Genomic DNA, 21,536 nt, shown 5'->3' on the forward strand with positions numbered 1-21,536 from the left:
GAACCTCATGCCAAAATTTGACTTGGCTCATGACCATTTTGGGTTACGACCAGAGTTCTGGAATGGATTAAGTTCATGAGCCAAGGTACACTGTATTAACAGAAGAGAGTGTTTGCAGGATGAATGCCAGAACTTGTTACTTACCGCATGTTATTGGCTTATACAGGGATGTTTAAGTCAAGACTTGATTATTTCCTGTTTAAGTCTTGCAAAATCAGACATGTGAATCAAAACCATCAAACCTGACATGGACATGCAGTGATAATGTCTGAAAGAACTCCTATCATACTGCCGTCTTGAAATAAATAAGCATCAATGTTTATCCTTTTCACTAATCAATTAATAAGTTCTAGGTGAAGAGAATGTTCTTCATTTTTACTTTAGTCATTATAAAGTAAAAATGTAATTAGATGATAAATTTACTGTGACTGTGCCTACCAAAATGCCTACAACATATATTAACATCATTTTATGAAATCCTGAAAAACATGAGATTTCTGTCTCTTGGCTGTATTTCTGTCTCAGCCTGAAATACAGTCATGGCTGACTTCCAATTCCATGTTTAGTACATTAACATCACTGGCATGGAAAGTGGAAAGTGTCTTGCTGGGGTGATGTTGTGGTGTACTCTGAAGAAACTTCATCCAGAGGTTTAATCGTATGAATGATGAGAAATGGTCCAAAGTTTCGTTCGGGGTCCATTCCCTCAGTTCGCTTTTCATTTGTGCATATTTTAGCTCTTATTTATATGGTACCAGTATCCTTGACGGCGCTTGACGGCGCACAGATGACAATGGACCAGATGGTTTTTGCCCCTTCCCTGCTGTGCTTCCCCAGGCAGTTTTACCTTGCTGCATGGGCAAGATGTGTATAAACCTAAACTGCATCCCACCCATCCTCCTATGTAATTGCACAAACATTTAGCCATAGGCTCTTGAGCCACCAAGTTCTATCTCTTGCTATGCAGACTTTACTAAAAATCAAATTCTGTATCATTTGTCACATGTAGTAATCATATTTGTCCTGGTTTATGGATTAGAAGGTAGGATTTGTCAGCTTCTCCCGCTTCTGTGCAGCACTGCTTGCTGAATGCACATATACATGATTAATATAGTAATGCAAATGTTTGCCACATTTCATATTTCAGCCCTAATCATGACTGAGAAAGCAATGAATTCTGAGCTCAGCACTCACAATCCAACATTGTAGCCATCATACACACCCCACAGTAGACACATACGGAAAATACATGACTTCTCTACATGCAGCTTTCTTACCAGCCACTATACCAAGGTTTCAGCTTCTGGATTCTTTGTGCAATTAAGATCAGTTCCCTTTATATATCCTTTTCCTGAGGATTTTCTTTCTCTTCACTTCTATATGTTCCATTATATAACCAGCAGTATAGTGGAATTGTGCAAATGTGTAGGGGTTTCATGCCACCATTCAGAGGTACAACAGACTTTCCTTGTTGTGGGGTAGGGGGATGCTAAAATGGGTGCAAAGAATGGGATAGACCTTGGAGGTTAACTATATTGTATGAAGCACCCACAAACTACTGTGAGTATGAAGTCACAAGTGCAGAATGTATGCCTTGTGTAGAAAAGCTCATGGTTACATCTTCTGATTTGCAGCCATATTTGGTGGATAGAGAATAGGGCAGTTAAGTACTAACCGGTATCAGTTGTGGTTGCTTCATCTCTCACTTGATTCTTATGCTATAATAAATTTGTTCATTTTGAACCATGACAATCCTACTAAATGATGATGATGATAATGATAATAAAACATGTTTCCTCTTTTGCTTGCTGGTACATCCAGTTAACTACAATTTTGCAATATATCTTCACTAGCACTGACAATAGCTAAAGTTAACCAAGTTTCCTCTTAACCTTGGATCCACTTTAAACCATGGCTTTTGACCATGCTGTAAAGGGAAATCTAATTAACCTTAACCATAGCTGAAATGCAGTTCATGTGGAATTTAGACCAAGGATCACACATGTCCAAGGCTGTATCTTTATGATTATGATCATTTTATTTCTGTACTGCACAGTATCCAAAGCAATCTGTGCAGTCTGGAAAACAGAAATTACAACAAAAATAGCTATAAAATATAACCAACACTAAAAAAAATCATAAAATTTCATTACAACATGTGAAACCTGTACTTTAAACCAAATTTAAACAACTACAACAGGTAGCACAAGTTAAAAGAACAAGACCTGTCAAGCAGCCAACATAAGCCTCTATATACTATTTAGAGCTGTTAAATTTGCTGTTCCAAAGTTTTGAGGTTGCCAGTGAGAAGGCCCTCCTCCTTGTTGTCATCAATGCAGCCTTGGAAGTGGCATTGGAGGTAATATCCAGAGCTGTGAGAAGCTTTCCATCAAGTGTTGCATTCCCAAGCAACTTAGGGTTTTATATGGTAAAACCAGTATCTTGAACTGGGCTCAGGAACATGTAAGCAGCCACTGCAAAACCTCTTTCTATGCGAAAACCTGGCCTGAACTTTGACTGAAATTTGTCCCAATAATTAGTTTCATCCAAGAGTGCCTATTGCTGGTTGGCCACCACCAGCTCAAGGAAGGGAACATTTGCCTTTGCTGTGTATGCATTATGTGTAAGAGGGACACAAAGACAATAAATGTTACATTGCATCTGTAATATACTGGGTGCATTATAATATGGTGCATTTAAAAATATCAGCATTTTATTAGCATTTGTGTAGCAAACATAACGCATGCGATTGTTTTAATATGATAATGATATGGAGACATAACTTGAAAGCTAATGTCAGAGATAACATTACATAACTGTGCTACCCACACATAGTTCTACTTACAGCTACTGTATCATTTTGGTTTTTGCAGGGTACTGGAGAGCTCTTTGCGAAATCAAGACAGGAAAATGGTGATAGAAAAATATCTACCACCACTGATGGCCTCTTCTTCAGTAACTTCCCGCTTCATTTTACTCCTGTCCTGAAGGACATCAACTTCAGAATCGAAAAGGGAGAGCTACTTGCAGTTGCTGGATCTACTGGAGCGGGCAAGGTACAGATGCAGATTGCTAAAAAAAATAATTCAGCAAAATGCTTACAAATACAGTTAAATGGTAACAATAGGCTGGAACTGACAAAAATGTACAGAATGTACCGACTCCCATGTACAGAAAGGATGCTTCCTTCAGTGGGAGGAAGCAATTGTTTTAATATGTTTTACTATTAATTGTTTAATATTAAATATTAAATAATATTAATATTTAATATTGTCCAAGGAGACTTGGACTCTCCTCTGAAACAGTGGTAGAAGTGGAAATGAGAGCTGCAAAAGGATAAGGAACTGGTTAAGATATTCTCCCTGATCTATTCCAACAGATCAGGAGCATTCTAATTCAGAGTCAGGAAGAATTTGCTGGCAGAATTAAAATTCTGGTCCCAACTCAGTCTGTTTACTTACTTGCAGAAACTAAAGCCAGAATTAGACATCAACAGAACACACACACTTGCCACTGATAGAAGGCCCAGGTCTCCATCCATTGTCCCCGTTAATTTCTAGCAATACAAAACTTCTGCCATTTTAATTTAAACAAACATTGATATCCAATCCTTTCTGATGAATGGCTCAGGCTGACTTACAATGATTTAAAATAGTAGAATAATACAATGATAAAACTAAGTATATATTAAATCAATATAAAACAACACTTCATAAAACTAGGGAAAGCGAGAAAGGAGGAAAAGATTAGAAAATGCAACCGCCATGATTGCACTGTAGGATTCCTTCACCTCATGAGTGGCTGACAATGAAATGAAATGAAGTGGGAAAACTCCATTGTGACAGAAATACATCCCATGTACTGTATTAGTGTGTGTTTTGGTGTGGAGAGGACATGAGGGAACACAAATTCCACATTCAGTTGTGACCATGGATTATGTATTTTTAGCAATAGCAGGTGTGGTATGAATGTTCATGTACCAAATGATTAACATGACAGCATAACACTACCCAGATTACAAAAATTATGTGATTTAGGATGAAACTGGACCCCCCCATTCCAAATATTAGCACCAGACCACCATAATTATAGCATCAATATTTACTTCCTTAATTTCTGTTGAGTTACCAAAGCTTTTTTACATACAAACTTGTATGAGGATATGACTGTATACATCCATCCATCATCTGCTTATCTATTGGCACAATCTGGCCATAATTTCCCCTTACCAACAGTCAGATTTTGGACACCCCTATCTAAGATAAGTTTTGGCAATGCTTCCAAAATGTAGAGTTGAAACAAAGCCATAAAGTGTTAATTCCTTCAAAAATGCATAATGAAAGCTGAAACCTGAGTAGTGGTTTCTCACCTGACAGGGCTGAGACGTGGCAATGGTCTGTCTTCTGCTAGGATTTGGAATGCTACATCTGTCATCAGGTGTCTAGTAGTATATTTATTGTCAATACACTTGTCCTGACTTCTGTGATCCTGGATGACTCATCAGAGCATGGCTCTTGTCCAGCTGCTAAGTCTCAAGTTCGGTTCCTACATCCTCTGCTTTCTTAGGGATGTAAAAAGAATATTCCCTGATGATTTTACTTACTCTAAAGCAGAGTTGCAGAATAATATAGGGGTAGGGAACTGATATGGGGTGGATAACCACTGTGTCACTCCTATCCCTACAGATTACTCTCATTTTATCTCACCACTGAACCACTTCTCAGCTTCATCTGGTTTCCATGGGATGCTGTTTCCTGCCACCAGAAGGAGCAGCTGTTCTTGGTGCCACTTGAGACCTGGTTGCATGTGGCATCCCTATGTGAAGCAAGTCAGGCAGTCTTTGAAACAGCAGCCATTCTTCACAGTTCTCCATTAGCCCACATTCCTATTGTTATCTCCAGTTGGAGATAACACTGGAGATTTCTACAGCGAGCAGAACCTGGTGGTCCAGTCCATGGCTCCATAGGTTAGATTGGAGAACCCACCAGGCTAGATTATGCTCACAAGTTTTGTACTCTGTGCTAAAGCACTTATCAACTTGGAAATTAGGAAATGGGCATGTAATGCAATAATGATAAAAATGGAACTTTCAGAAATCAGACTCCGTGTTTTCAAAGAACTCACAGAGGGAGGGATGGAAACTAATTACAACCACATGCAGCCTTGTGGCAATTAGTACACATCAAAAAGTTGAGAAGCATGGGGATATAATGTCCTTTCCTTATATTTCTCAAGTTTTTGATGTGTACTAATTGCCACAAGGTTACTATTACCTATTAATTAACCTAGGAAACATGACAACTAGATCCTAAAGTTACAATCAATAGCTTCCCAAAGGGTTATTAAACCAGTATGAATGGATGCTACTCTATTGTTTTTATGGAGAGAAACAGATGGAAACATATGATCTAAACAAATTATTAATATGATAAATTAAAAATTAATCAGCTGTTCATTTCTAAGTTGCACAGGTAGTCCTATCTTTGGGTTTCTGATTATTTGTCATGTCTTTCTAAGAATGGCAGGTGTCAGAATTTCACAAAGACAAATGAGAGTTTTCTGTGTAAACATGGAAGACTACGATTAAGAAGATTATATTTGAGTGGGTTCTGCCTTCAGCTTGCCTTCCGGCATTTCAGCTTGTGAATTATATTGGCATGAACATGCTACCATGCACCTACATCCTTATCAAATGTTTTTATATATACAGTGCATACATGGCACTACTGCAAGTACCAGCCGTCTGTGAATACTCATAGCCGGTAGATATCCTATGAGTTGTGTAGACTGCCTAATAAAATAACAAATGCTAATTAATGACAGACCTCTCTCCTGATGCTGATCATGGGTGAGCTGGAGCCTCTGGAAGGTAAAATCAAGCACAGTGGAAGGATTTCCTTTTGCCCTCAAGTATCATGGATCATGCCTGGAACAATTAAAGAAAACATAATATTTGGAGTTTCCTATGATGAATTTCGATATAAGAGTGTCATCAAAGCCTGCCAGTTAGAAGAGGTCAGTCTTCAATCTTCAATATTTTCTCCTTGCTTGTTGCAAATGATTTTAGCTAAAGGCTGTAGATACGAGTACACTTAATTACAGCAGCAGTTAATTACAAAAGAGCTGCATAAGAAGGCAAGAATTCAAACAGGCATTTTAAAATTCAAGATTTTCTTCATTCAAGACAAGGGTATGTGAGCTCCACTGCTTTGGGAGATTTAATTTCTCTTCTGAAAGTATAATTCTCTGTTTTTGAAATTAGGAATATTCATATTGCATACTCTGGTTTTGGAAATTGGTTAACATGCATCTCCCTTACAGACAAATTTATGTTTAAAATTAAAATGAAGATTGCTAAATGTTAATTGGCTTAGTTACAGCTAAGGCAATTGCCTTAAAGAAAAACACGAAAAATAGTTATGAAAATGCACAGCTACTCAAAGCTGAAAAGGGGATCACTAGGAAAAATATTTTGTCTAGGTGTTTTTTGGAGTTATGGTATACTCTTGTGGAAGAGATCGTATGCATTACTGAAGAGAATTAGTGTTTATGTTTTGCAGTAGAATAAAGTTTGATTGCTCCTTGACTGGATGTAAAATCATCCAGCTACTCAGCTGGATGATTAGCTACTCAGGCAAGACATTGTGCAAGCTGTTCCACAAGGTATAGCACAAAATGTACAATGCTTTGTGCAAAATCATGCCACAACTCATCATTTGACTAAATGTTGCTTATGCCAGTTTGCCAATTGTTCTACAGGCAGAACAACACCAACACTTGCAATTCATCCACTATTGTATCATTGGATCTATGCCTAATGCCAGTTACAAAGCTTCCTGCTCATAGGTGCAGAGTTTTCAGGCAAAGAGTTAAATGTACAACTGAGCAGGAGCAGTATCTGAACCAGTTCTGAGAATGTCCTCTCTCTGCTTGTATGTGTATGTCCATGTATGTGCCATGTGTGTTCATAGCACCAACTTTAGAAGTGAAAGGTCTGATCATCTCCTTCCCATTTATGACATAGTTGCTCCAGGATCTTCAGGGTATGAAGCGTTACATTAATAGCCCCTTTGATTGGTGTGCAATGCATTCCTGATGACTTTATCTCATCACATTTCACTTGAGGAATTACAGCAGATGTGTGAGGTATACTCTTTATCAAATGCAATGAAGAGACAGCAAATAGCTTACATATTTTTCTCCATTTGAGATACTGGAATGAAATGTTCACCCTTCAGCATGGCATGAAGTACATTCTGTAGGCTGGAGCATTTGTCTAGTTAGACTCTGATTTAGTGCATACAAAGTAGGAAGACCTCCCTGGCAGTACTTTTCTATCCAAAAATATTTTAGATTGAACCAGTAATGTTTCAAGGGTATGCTATTTCCCTCAGAAAAGCTATCATGGCACTTTATTAAATTTCATTAAATGTAATTAAATAAATGTATTAAATTGATTAAATTAATGTGCATATAGGGTTTCATCAGAAATGCTGGTCCCATCATGCTTGCCATTCATGATGAATATAGCAATCTATAAGGGCAATCTTTGCCAGATGATCTTGAACAGTTTCCAAGGCTAGAAAAAAAACAAGGGGACACAGGGTGAAATATGATCGGCCAGGCATGCTGCGGGGAAGCAGGCTCTCATGAGAATGCGACAGAGCTTTAGCTCTTTTTTCTTGAGAACAACTCAGGAGACATGGAGGACTTTGTTCAATGTCCCATCTGACAAGCCACAGCCCTGGACGGCAAAATAGGAAATATCTTCAGGAATTTGTTTCACAACAGCTTTTCTCCCACCTATCTTTTCCTAACTTTCTATCAGGTGCCCTTTAAAATTAAGTCCCCTCTTTTGTTTAATTAATCTGAGGCTGTAAGCCCCCATAATTGGAGGTAATTTCCATTGGATGCACTGAGCATTTACTTCTGAGCTAACATCCTGTGGTTGACTGGTCAAGTTAAACATTTGCTGCAGCCTGTTTCTTCAGATGACCTAGGGAAACGTGCAGACTTGATCTTACTCCTATATACATATTTAATGAGTGATGTTTGTTGGAAATGTATGTTATTTTTTTCAGTAGTTTCCAAAACTCAAAGCAGGTCTACTGCCTTGAGTTTAGAGATCCTCAAAAAAACAATTATGATACGTTTGGAAAGCATTCAGAATATAACCAAAATAGTGTTTTCTGGATTGGGAAAGTGAGAGACTTAGGCAGATCAGAATTATTTAGTTTATTTATGGAGAAACTGGAATTTAAGATTGCTAGCAGCAGATTTAGTATCTGTCTATCCAGACTGGTGCAAGCTTTCCTGCTGCCCAAGATGGGAAACCACACACACTTCTCGTGTCACATCTCCTCATTCCATGTTGTGATGTAAAAAGCAGGTGATGTGTCTCTGCAGAGAGACAGCCAAGTCTAAATGCTTGGCTATGAGGGAGTTCTTCCTCATTGCCAGGCACTGTGGGAGGCAGTGTCTCTGCAGATCACCTGTGTTCCTTGGGAAAAGCCAGAGGGAAGGTGTCTGCTTCAAAGAGACCCACTGGTTTCTCTCCTAGTGCTGGTGAGAGGGTGGGGTTGCCAGAGCTCTCTGGAGCAGCTGCTGCTGTGCCACTGGGCCAGACAGCAGAGTGCCCTGTTGTCTTCACCAGCCCCCTGAATCAAATGCCCCAGTGGGAGAGTGGCCCTTCCAGCTCTCAGAGTAGCTACCCAGTGGCACCCAGAAGGAGGGAGCTTCTGGTGGCGACAGCATGCGATTTGTGGCTTCTCCCGCTCCACCACCTGAGGCAGAAGCTTCACCCTGCTTCATGGGAGGACCAGCCCTGTTGAGCACCTGAACCAACTAAGCAAAGCACATTGAGGCCAAAGAACAAAGAATGAATCTAAACAAATGTTGGCTGGACAAAAAGAGAAAGTATCCAACTGAATAATTAGCCTTTGGAAAAAAATATTGAGAGTGTAGTGGATTTTCCAGGATCTTCTTGCTTTACATAAAATTTGACCTGATTTGATAGGAAGAGAACAATGCCTTTAAATTTTGATTTTGTTGACGCCAAAGACACTGGCGGCTGCACCAAGAAGCCTCTTAGAGGTTTCCTCTTTCTTATATACCTTGAGGGCATTCCATATGCAGCATCATTCCAAATTGTATCCTCAGAATATGAACCATTCCTCAATGCCACCCCACTTGCCCATGCAATGCAGACCAAATGCAGACTTGGCCAAGTGGAACTACACAAAAGGCATCTCATCCTGCTCATTAAATGCAGACCACCTTCTGCACTCCTCTCTTCTCTTCTCTCCCTGGCCCTCCCCACAACTCTGTGACTCATAATCATCTCCTATTATTCCAGTGCAATAGCCACTGATTATCTTAAATGTTTTCCCCAAAACTACATGGGTAAAAGCTGTGGATGCAGAATTTGGCCAAATAAGGTATATTCACCATATGGTTAATCAAAGGAATAAGATGTTTTACAACTTAATTAAAAGTACTTACTTGAATGGAAAGGCATCCCTGGCATGTTCGTAAAGAACTTTAGCTAAAATTGCTGATTTCCTTATGATTTCCTAACAAATTATGTCCATGTCAGTAATTTGAAATGGGCTACTTTACTGGACAATTGGGAATTAACAGATGCAAAGCCAACTATTAAAAAGGGGTCCAGGAAATTACAAACCACTTAGCTGAATGTCCATTCAGAGTATTAGTGGAAAGCATTACCAAAGGGAAAAATTGTCAAGCATATACTAGCAGACCTACTGTTTTTGCAGAACAAGCATATGGCTTCTGAACAGGGAGGCCCTGACTCACCAGCCCTCTGGGATGACTTGAAGCATCAAACCGTATTGGCTGGGGCAATCCATTTATACATGGACTGCCAGGAATGCCTGCCAAGTCCCTCACCAAAGGCAACTCAGCCAACCAAGCATTGTGGAAGAAGAGGACTATTCTACTATTCTTCCTCTGGATTTGTAACTTGAATAACAGGAAAGCAGAGGGCAGAAACAATTGAGTGGTTCTTATAACAGAGGAAAGGAAGTAGAGGGTCCCTAAAGGACCCGGAATAGGACTGGAGCCAATAGCCCTGTATACAAATGATCAGGAATGAACTGCAAAGCAGACAAATTCTGTGTATGACCAAATTATTGGAGACAGGAACACCCTGATGGATTGCAAGTAGCTCTTAAATTATATTCCTTCAAACTAGGAATGGTTAAAATGGCAAGTAAGGGACAATGCGAGTGGAAAGTGGAAAATTAAATGAACAAATATTATGCATATCCTGAAGGAGTCCACACCTGTAATTACAGAACTGAAGGTGACTTCTGGTGGTGGTAGGCCGATTCCATGCTACAGGTGATTAGGGAAGAGGTTAAACATTAGAATGCCCATATTGTGTGGGCGAACACATTGGAATGCTGGAAATAGGTCAGGCCATTTCAATGGCTCAGTCTCATTTATTATCCTTAGAACTAGAAAATAATAATGATAACAGTGATATGCACTACATTTCAGTACTGCACAATAGCTAAGGCCCTCTAGGTAGTTTACAAAAATGTAAAACCTTAAAACGCAATATAAAATAATTTGCATATAAGTACAAATTAAAGTAACAATAAAATTCCCATGTCTGGTTAAGACTTTATCTTATGTTGTCTGTTGCCTGGAAATAAAGGCAAGTGCCAGACTAATGTCAAAAGGATGATGATATTGGTGCCAAGCAGACTTCAGAAAGCAAGCGAGTGTGCAATATTTTAAAGCATGAATTATCATCAGGTGCTGATGCCAGAGTGTAGGACATGGCATAACCAATTCAAGTTGCGACAACTCAGATTCAGGCTGGACATCAGGAAAAGCTTCCTCACTGTTAGAGCAATACATACAACAGTGGAACCAGGTGCCTAGAGCGGGAGGTGGGCTCTCCCACACTAGAGATGTTCAAAAAGAAACTGGACAGCCATCTGAGTGGGATGGTGTAAACTGGTGTCCTGCAACAGCAGAGGGTTGGACTCGATGGCCTTCATGGCCCCTTCCAACTCTACTATTCTATGATCTATTTTAATTTTTTTTTCATGGAGTCAGTGCACATAACCATATTTAAATCTGTATTACTAGTTTTTAATTCTTACATTAGTTAATTAGTACACATCAAAAAGAAGCCCACCTTCTTTATTGTGAAGAAACCAAAAGTGGCTTACATAGCCCTCTCCCTCTTCATTTAATCCTTTCCACAACCTTGTGACCCAGAGTCACCCCATGAGCTTCATGGTCATGTGGGGAATAGAACCCCCAGTCCAACATGCGACCCATCACCCCACACTAGCTCCCCTATATGTCTCCTAAAGCTTGCTTTCTAAATCTAGCTTTGCGGGAGGGGTTGCTATCAGTCTGTCCAGCTGTGGCCCCCTGAACAGCCACACCATCAAGAGCAAAACGTCTCTCTGGTTCGTATATTCTAGCATACCAAAAGAGTTGTGCAAATTGTCGCTCGGTTGCTGTTTTCTTGACTTAGGAAGGCTCTCTTCGATAATTTGAAAAGCCCTGGTGGAGTTTGAGAATGCAAAATTAACATTATTTTTAACATATATATATAAAACATTTCAATAGGACATTTCAAAGTTTCCAGAGAAAGATGACACCGTTTTGGGAGAAGGTGGAATCACACTTAGCGGAGGTCAGCGAGCCAGAATCTCTCTAGCCAGGTGAGATGAAATTATGAAGATTTTTAAAATGTGGCCCATTCTGTTTCAGACATTTTAACAGCACTTCTGGGAAGCAGTGGAGAGAAATGGTGTCAGCCCAGAGTCATTTCTGTCCTTACTGAAATTTCTATGTGATTCTCCCACTTCAACTGAATCAAACAAAAGTCTGGGTACTTAGGCATCACAAAAAGGAAAAAAAATAAAGGTGTGGGGGGGATTCATGATTAAAACAGAAGACAAGAGAGGATACATAATTGCATATGTAAATAAATATGTACAGGTGTAAATTCAGAAAGAATTTCTATAACTGAAATAGAATACAGTGTATCTCAACATATTGCGGGGGCTGTCACCACGGGACTAGTATGTCTGCTCACTCTACTGTCTGTATGATAACGGGCACCTTCAGGGTCCCTGATCTCTCTTCTTATGGTTCTTTATTTTTAAACTGGACTTGGACTGGACATCTTTTCAAATAGAAGGTTCCTTGAATAGAGAACTATCCTTTCAAATAGAGGACTATCCCATATAAAGAAGGACACATAGCCATTCTGTAAGCCACGACAGTTCAGACATAGTTCAGACCAGCTTACATGGAGCTGGTGACCAGGGAAGCAAGCACTGACTTGATCATGCCCCACTTGGTTATTTATATGAACGACCCAGGCATATGAGTTTAGGTGCTCCTTATCAGATTTGTCCATCCCTTTTCCACTATAGATTAAAAGTAAAAGCAGGGGTCTACCTGAGGAGGTGTTTACCTGTTTGTGTGCTGGATCTCATTAATGGTGAACCAGTCCCAGGCTTCCTTCTATACAGTGAATGGAGCATTGTTTCCTGGTTTTATTGTTTCTTTACCTCCCCCTCATGGGTGGCAATGGTAGTGGTCAAAATTTCATGGAAAAAATGCAAACAGGTGTTCAGAAAAGGTTTAAATCTGTGCAGCTCCCAAAGCACTGTGGCCCTATTTCAAATCAGAGATGTGTGCATTTACACAGAGGTAAAGAAAACTAACCCATATAGTACTATCATGTAGGTCAGGAAGAACATTTAGTGTCCCTGAGACTTAAGCAGACAATGTGATATGATAGACATTATGGAGGATTATTTGAGCTAGGCATATATAACTTGCAATGCAGATCCTAAGTATCACAATTAAGTCCCACTGGAGTTGTCTCTTTTTGGTGTATTTGTATTCCATAAAGAAGAGTTGATTTTACATAGAAACATTTACTGTTTGAGCAAATTGACAGTGGGACAACACAGGATAGCTTCTCTCACTGTTCAAAATGGATCCTCCATTTTATCAGTTAAAGATAAGCTCAGTGCAAAATTTCCTTGAGAGAAAAGGTTATTTATGTTTTTTATGATATGTTATGCCACATAGGCCTCAGGCTGATTAGCAACAAAATACAGCAGCAGTACCAGCATAAAAGCTAACTTCCAAAGCAAAATGAAGATATCACTTCTAAATGAGCATTAAAACAAATAGAACTTTAAAAGGACACTAAATCATTTATTGTCAGCAGCATTTCATTGCTAGTCAACCTGGGAGTTTTAAAATTGAAAAGAAGTAAATGAAATTCCCTAAATACATAAATTACTGACAACAGTTAAAATATTATAAATACATACATTGTCAGCAACTTTTACAGTCAACCTAGATGATGTGCTGAAAAATCTGGTCAAATAATGGAGGATTGTATTTTATTTTGGTTCTATTTAGAGTAGAGCCAATGAAGGGAGCATAAATTAGACAGGACAGGCATCAGGCAACAGAGCCCACAAATGCAGATGTACTGCTGGTTCATATATTGAGTTTATTCTCAAGCAGCCTGGTTGCTACCATGCCCACCAGCAATGGGCATGTTCAGAATGAGCTAATATCTTAGGATGCAAGCTCTGAGCAGATTGCAATGTTTGCATGGCCTGTTCAGAAGAAATGATTTTTTGGAAACTTGCCTAGAATGTTCAAACAATATGTTGTGTACAATTAAATGTAAATATATGCAAGTCTATATGATTGAAATTATGGATTCCTTGGATGCAGGTTATATTTCATATAACAATAAAAGGTCTTCTGAAACCATATATTAAAAAGTATTTTATATTTTGGAACTTTTAATGGAAACTAATTTCATTTCTGTGTCATTTATTTAGAGCAGTATACAAAGATGCTGATTTATATCTCTTGGATTCCCCATTTGGTTATTTAGATATGTTAACAGAGAAAGAAATATTTGAAAGGTATGCTACATTTTGACATATTTGTTTTTTTTATTAGGGAGAAGGGCATTGAGCTAATGAATGAAAAGAAGCTGTATAAAACTGAACCTTCATCCCAATGATACATTTTCTAATAGAGGATTTCAATTTGTGCAACTTTGTGCAAATGTTTATTGTTTTTATCCCACATTCTATTTTTACAATCTCTTGCTTTTGATAGATATCAAAAGAACATATTCTTAAAACAAACAAGCAAAAAAAAAAGCTATTTGGCAAATTTAAGCTTTTTTGTTCTTTTAACAGTGAATTCTGTGGCTTTTGATATATTTTTATATCAAAAACAATGCACAAATTTGGCAGATCAAGTTTTTTTTTAAAAAAGAATCCTTTCTTTTGACAGCTGTGATAAATAAGTGCTTGCAAAAAGCAGGGTGGGATGTAGATTCTTCCTTTTTGGAGTATCTAGAAGTTCAAGGAAGTGTGAAAAGGTGGATAACCTGCGAGTGTCAGGACAATACTCAAAAACTAGAGAATTATACTGCTAAGTGGGTATTATAGTTGAAAGCTGCCCAGCTGACAGCTGTCAAGCATGTGCCAATTAACCTATATGTAGCCCTGCTTGGTTTATGTCCATGAATGTTACCTACCACACTTTGAGAGCAGAAACTTCTCAGGACATTGCTCAGGTAAGGCTCCACATTTTGGGCAGCTCTAGGTGTGCACCTGAGAAAGAGTGATTAAAAATAAAGGTCTGAATTGTGCATATTTCTGCTGCTCCTCCCAAAATCCAGTAACAGTTACTTCAAAGTGTAGCTTTGACATTGGTGGAGCAGTTTTTACTAGCAGTGACATGAATGAGATCACCAAGGGTTTTTTGTTTGCCAAGTGACTCATTCACTGTTTTGTAAAACCTGCAATGGGATTGGTCTCCTGTGTTTGGACAATATAAGAATCTATCATGGCTTCAACAGCTAAGGAATGGGTTGCCGGGTTGGCATGTTGCCCAGAACCAAGCCACTTTGTGGGAAAGGGCTTGGGTTTGCATGCCAAGATAATCCATGTTGTTAGTTAAGCCATGGTGACTTACCATGGCATGTGAACCCAGTCTGTAACTCAACTAGTCATTTAGGTAAAGACAATTAGCACTGATTGCTGTTCTTAAAATTAATTTATAATGTTCTTTGCTTGTTTCTTTGTTTCTTTATTTGTTTGAAGTTGTGTTTGCAGACTAATAGTCAATAAAACTAGAATACTTGTTACATCGAAGGTGGAACATTTAAAGATAGCAGACAAGATATTAATTTTACATGAAGGAAGCTGTTATTTCTATGGAACTTTTCCTGAACTTCAGGGTCAGCGACCCAACTTCAGCTCTGAGCTGATGGGATTTGATACTTTTGATCAGTTCAGTGCAGAAAGAAGAAACTCCATTCTGACTGAGACTCTGAGGCGGCTCTCTATTGACAATGATGGAATGGGATCACGAAATGAAATGAAGAAAACATCTTTTAGACAAACTTCAGATTTTTCGGAGAAAAGGAAGAACTCTGTCATGAATGCTCTGAATTCCAACCGGAAGTTTTCTCTCCTGCAAAAAACACCCCTGCAGGCCAATGGTATAGAGGAAGCCATTGGGGAACCAGTGGAAAGAAGATTGTCTTTGGTGCCAGACTCTGAACAAGGTGAAGTAATTCTGCCCCGCAGCAATGTGTTCAATCCAGGTCCCACATTCAGAGGGCAGAGAAGACAGTCTGTGCTTAATTTGATGACCCGAACCTCAGTTCACCCAGGTCAAAGTCTTTACAAAAAGAGCAGTGTATCAGTACGTAAAATGTCGGTGGTCCACCAGTCTGCTGAGATAGACATCTATGCCAGGCGCTTGTCTCGGGATAGTGTGGTAGAGATAACTGAAGAGCTTAATGAAGAGGATTTAAAGGTATCTTGTTCAAATTCCTGTTGTTAGAAGGACTTCATTTACCAGCCTGTAAATAATATAACTCCCTTTTATAGTACACCCAGCATTGTATGTTACAATGCTGTATCTTCTGTTATTTCATTTTTAAATGTAATTTTGAAAAAACAAACAAACATTGAAGCAATGATTTCAGGGTAATTTTTGTTGCAGTCAAACTACCTTGCTTACATTCAGTAAGGATGTCGTGGAATTTTGCTTGATCTGAATCTTACATTAGGAAGAAATGTGTGCAAAACTGTGTATTTTGTAGAAAACTGTATACATATACATATATACATACATATATATATATATATATGTATGTATTGCATACAAGTTTCTCATTTTATGGGGAAATCGCAAATTAAGGTACAGGGTTTTTTTTACTAACAAATTCTTGATTGAACATGTGAAACTGACTCAGATCAGGAAGTAGACTAATCTGTCCTTAAGCTTCAGAAAGCACCTTGTAATAATAAGCCCGAAATGTCAGAATTCATCTTCTTGTTTGTTACAATTGGAAAAGATTTCTAGTCTTCATCCTGCATACCTAGTTTAGCTTGTGAAGATTCACTATTCAGCCTGTGACACCTTCAGAGATTCTTCTAGAAGTTGGGGCTTGGCCTCCAACTTTATTCCATGGAGAAATTCTGGCTATCATCTCCAATTGGTGATTGGCTAGGACTGCAGGAGATGTAAGGATGAAGTCCACAGGCTTGCTGAAGCAGCACTTCCTCCATTGGGAATGAGGTCATGTGGTTGTCAGCCGTGCTTTCTGGGCATCATTCCAGGTGGTGTTGGAAAATGGCTTTGCTCTCTGCCAGCTTCCCCACTGGGAGAGGCTGGTGTGCAGCAACGCTGGTCCTTGCTTTGGGCCAGTGGCAGACGTGTTCCAGGAGCAAATGACATCAGGGGATGTTGGCATGTCATTTGGCCCACGGAGGGCTGGCAGGGAGAGTCGTTTGCCTTCCCATCTCAATCCAGTTCTTCACTTCTGATCTAGAAGACAGCCAGAAAATGAGGATCAAAATTTTGACTCTCATCTCAATAATAAAGCTAGACCTCATTAATATGCATACAATGCTAATCCTACCTGTATCATTTGGTTGTGCAAAAACAAATAGCTGTCATTCTAATTGTGTACTTGTAAAATATTTTACCAGGAATGTTTCTTTGATGATTCTGAGACCATGAACACTGTCACTACATGGAATACGTACTTCAGATATATTACCATCCACAAAAACTTGATAGTTGTGCTCATTATGTGTGTAGCTATTTTTTCAATTGAGGTAAGACCATTGTGTTTATAAACTGTTTGCAGCACATGGATGTGTGTTTCCCAGTCCTGTTGTATCGTGACTGTACATGGAAGGAGTGCTGATATTGCTCTTTCCATAGCAGAAGCCAAACAACTGTACAAGTACAGCAGCCTCGTGCAGAAGGGGACTGGGTGTCTGCAGGTGTGTAGATGAAGGGGGAGATGCCTGTCAGGTGAGGTCCACCTGCTGCAATTCCCTTGTCAAAAGAACTCATTAAGGCACAACAGCCCCGTCCCCTTTTCTGTTGGCTACCCTGTTCTCATGGCTACCAGATGCAAGACTCGTGACTGACTTTTATTTATGAGTTGCTTGTATTTTCATGACATTTTCAAACATTTGCCACAGAACACATACCTGAATCAATTGTATTTTCTGTTTATATATTACACATTCCATACATGTTTTGGCACTGCAGCTTATTCAGGCAAGATTTTGGCACATAAGTTGATCTGTAGATAGAGGGCTTTTTAAATAGTTGTCACTGCTTATTTATTTTATTGACGTGCTTTGCATTTTTAATTTATTTTTTGTTATGTTTTAATTAAGACTTTGTTTTAATATGAATTCCATGAGTGTGGTTTTTGGCAGACAGGTGGTGTATATATTGTATATACATAATGACAATCCATAATAATACTAGATATTATTTACCTGATTGATACATGAGTAAACTCAATTCTTATACTTTAGGCAGAGGCTACATATTTAGCAGGTGGCGCAGTGGTTTAAACTGCTGTGCTGCTGGGCTGGTTGATCAAAAGGTCACCGGTTCAAATCTGCACAACGGGGTGAGTTCCTGTTGCTCCGTCCCAGCTCCTGCCAACCTTGCAGTTAGAAAGCATGCAAATGCAAGTAGATAAAAAGGTGCCACTTCGGTGGGCAGGTAACAGCATTCCGTGCACTTCGGTGTTTAGTCATTCCGGCCACATGACCATGGAGACTGTCTGCGGACAAACGCTGGCTCCCTCGGCTAGGAAATGGAGATGAGCACCGCCCCCTAGAGTCAGGCATGACTGGACTTAATGTCAAGGGGAAACCTTTACTTTACCTTTACATATTTACTACATTTACTCTGATCAATGATTCACTAAAGAAAGGTAGCATTAAACTAAATTCTAACTTTTTTTAGTGAACCACTGCAATCCTATACACCTGGTTACCAGCATAAAACCTGGGAGCAAGCTCCAGCTTAGTCTGGAGTTCTATACACCTAGAGTAAGTTACATTTAACTCAGTAAAACTTTGTTCTGAGTTGACATACATAGATTTGTGCTAGAAGTTGGAAGACATAGAAGACAAAGATAAGGTTGGCAAATATATTTAAACAGTTTATAGGAATAATCCTCCAAAATATTTGTAGTAATGAAGCACAGACCATGGTAATAAAGCATAGTAATACAGCACAGATTCTTTCTGGTAAGAAAAAAAATAGGAAAAGCGATGGAAAAGTAATGGAATAGAAGTAATGCAAACGAAGTGAAAAAGTACATTCCACAGAAGGGGCCAGGTGACTGCACAATGCAAGGTTCTTCTGGAAGAACCCTGCATCCTGAACTTCTTGGAGGAAAGGCAGGATAAAACAACAAACAAACAAACAAACAAACAAACAAATAATAAAGACAATTGACCGTACATTTCCTGTCTGTAGGTGGCTGCTTCCTTGGTTGGTGTATGGTATATCACTCGGTGAGTATTTTTTATTGCATTTGTATACCGCCTCATAGCCCATAGTGCTCCCTTACAGAATAGAAGTGTATTAAGAATAAAACACTACCAAAAAAATTAAAACCAAAAGACAACATTGACAACTCCCGGTGAATTGATACATGGCATGAAACAATATGCATAAGAACAATTTTAAACTCCATCTAGCTATTAAAACATGTGGCAAATAAAAAGATTTTTCCTGGTGCTGTGCCAGTGTCCCTTCCTGGGGTACATGTTCCACATATTAATTATAAAGCTGGTTTCATGCAAACTAGGCAAATGCCTAAAAATTGTGAATAAGATCAAGTGAAAAGAATGAACGTATCTTATCAGAGCAAAGCTAAAACATTTTTCTTAAAAGTCCATGCTCATTTAGCAAAAACATAGATTTAATCAAAACTACGTTTTCCACAAACAGAAACTTTTCTTTAAATCAGTTGTGATTTTGCCATCTTAACCTATTGAAATAACAATAAAAACTCAGAGATACAGCAACCATGTGTGTTTTCTAGGTCTGTTCCCGCTCATCCAAATATGACAGAGCCAACAAATGCTACCTCTGGTGAAGTGGACAACACTGCAGTTATTGTTACTGAAACGAGCAGCTATTACATCTTCTACATTTATGTGGGAGTGGCAGATACCTTGCTGGCTATGGGAATCTTCAGAGGCATCCCCCTGGTGCACACCCTTATAACCGTTTCTAAAACTCTTCATCGCAAGATGCTGCACGCAGTTCTTCAGGCACCCATGTCCTCCTTCAATAAACTGAAAGCAGGTAGCACTGGGGACAGCCTACTCAGCCAGTAGCATCCAATAATAGTACCAAAGGGACGTTTCAGGTTTTTGCTGGTGCCTAGGGAAAAAAATCTGGCCCCTTCCTCATTGGCAGATCTTTCCTTCCAACCAAAATTGGAGATAGGGGTTAATGGAATTATTTGGAATAGGGAAGGGTCTGAGCCTTTGAGTGGAAGGGGAAGTAGTATATACAGTTTCATTATGAAGTAGTCTGAGGGCTTCTTTATTATGCCCCTTCTCTTTAAGCAGTGCGTTTCCTTAAAAGTTACATTGAGGGTTGAGTTAGGACCAGTTCCATCAGGGAACCCAAAGCAAGAGGCCCTGTGTAAATGATAGCATGCGACATAAAGGTAGTGCATACATTGGATTGTTCAAAATACCTGGGGATATTAAACATATCCATGCATTCACAGATGTCCATGACACACTGTTATGTTATCTGTGAGATGGAAAATGCATGTAGAGATCTATGTTCCACTGCACTTATAGAACTGCTAGTATGAAAACTGGTCCTATGTAAAATTCTACATATGGGTCTTATTGAGGCTGCTTATTGTAGCATAAAGTTCTGTTGCCAATGACAAAACAGTGATTGTACAGTAGATTTAAATGTAATATTAAATCTGACCAGGCCCACCCACACTGTAGCTTTTAAAATACTCAAGCATATTTACTACTTAGAAAAGCTATACATATAGTTGATGTCATATAGATAAAATGTGCAGGGGTTAAAATAATCTACTCTTATATGATTTCATTTTCTTTAAACTGTAGGTGGAATACTTAACAGATTCTCAAAGGATATAGCAATATTGGATGACTTACTTCCACTTACAATATTTGACTTCGTCCAGGTTTGCAAAAAGGAAATATATTTTTGAATGTGGGTGGCTATCTTTTGGAGAATAATTTGGTAGGAGTCAATTGGAAGTTCAGATAAACAATATGAAAACAGAAAAAATGTAATGTACATTCAACTGTATAAGACTTATCTTTACAGGGGATTTTGTCACTAATACTTTGTTTTTATAACTAATACCTCTTCTTCATTAGCTTGTTAATACAGCTGGTTACTCCATTAGTCCTCTTATCCTCAGCCTTCCCATCAGACACACACACACACACTACTAGAACTGGACAATGAAATGGGATAGAAACAGTTGAAAGAATGAAAATAAGTGAATGTACTGAAAAAAGATGTGGTAGTGAAAAGGAGAAGGGTTCAAAAGGAAAATCTGAAGAGAGCCCAATAGCCATATGTTTACATGAAGTGTGTTGTTAAACAGCAGCTGTGGCACAGAGGGAAGGTGGTTGTGGCACAGGGATGCAGTGGTAGAAAGAGGGTGCTGGTCCCAATGTGGCAGTGCGAAGCCTTCTCCTTTCCTGCCATAGCTAACGGGCGAACCTGGGCTGGGGCTGTGTCTGGATGCATCTCAGTATACCTGTAAGATAAGTTATACTTCATCATGAGTAATATTGGTAGGCAATATTTTCCTTCCAGTAAATAAGAAAGCTATATCAGAATGCTTTCAAAAACTATGTTGTGAGATGCTTAGAGAAGAAATCATCTTGGCTCCTTACTCAGGATCTCTTCTGCAAACTAGATATGAATTTTGCATTTGTATGCTCATGGTTTGTATTTATAGCCACGGAAGAAAATGTTTCATGAAAATTGTATGAAAAGGCTTTTCTCTTTATTTGATTGTACAGATGTGGATTTCAGAAGCACCATAAGGTCATTCAATGTATTATTAATGAGCACTTGATTTAGCAAGCTATGAAATCAGTTATTAATTTCTGAGACCTTTAGCTCTAAATTCT

The 21,536-nt window shown here is 38.9% G+C and overlaps 1 protein-coding gene across 1 annotated transcript in view; it reads left to right on the forward strand.

The window, feature by feature from the left end:
- Positions 1–21,536, forward strand: part of CFTR (CF transmembrane conductance regulator) — an 82,939-nt gene that overhangs the window by 34,860 nt on the left and 26,543 nt on the right. The window contains exons 10-18 of the mRNA XM_044422927.1: positions 2,874–3,056; positions 5,824–6,015; positions 11,614–11,708; positions 13,869–13,955; positions 15,150–15,870; positions 17,052–17,180; positions 18,859–18,896; positions 19,430–19,695; positions 20,490–20,569. Of these exons, the coding sequence (XP_044278862.1) occupies positions 2,874–3,056; positions 5,824–6,015; positions 11,614–11,708; positions 13,869–13,955; positions 15,150–15,870; positions 17,052–17,180; positions 18,859–18,896; positions 19,430–19,695; positions 20,490–20,569 (1,791 nt within the window). The remainder of the gene's footprint in view (positions 1–2,873; positions 3,057–5,823; positions 6,016–11,613; positions 11,709–13,868; positions 13,956–15,149; positions 15,871–17,051; positions 17,181–18,858; positions 18,897–19,429; positions 19,696–20,489; positions 20,570–21,536) is intronic.

The sequence above is a fragment of the Varanus komodoensis genome, unplaced genomic scaffold (assembly GCF_004798865.1).
Source record: "Varanus komodoensis strain SLA01 unplaced genomic scaffold, ASM479886v1 scaffold13_1, whole genome shotgun sequence".
Lineage (NCBI taxonomy): Eukaryota > Metazoa > Chordata > Lepidosauria > Squamata > Varanidae > Varanus > Varanus komodoensis.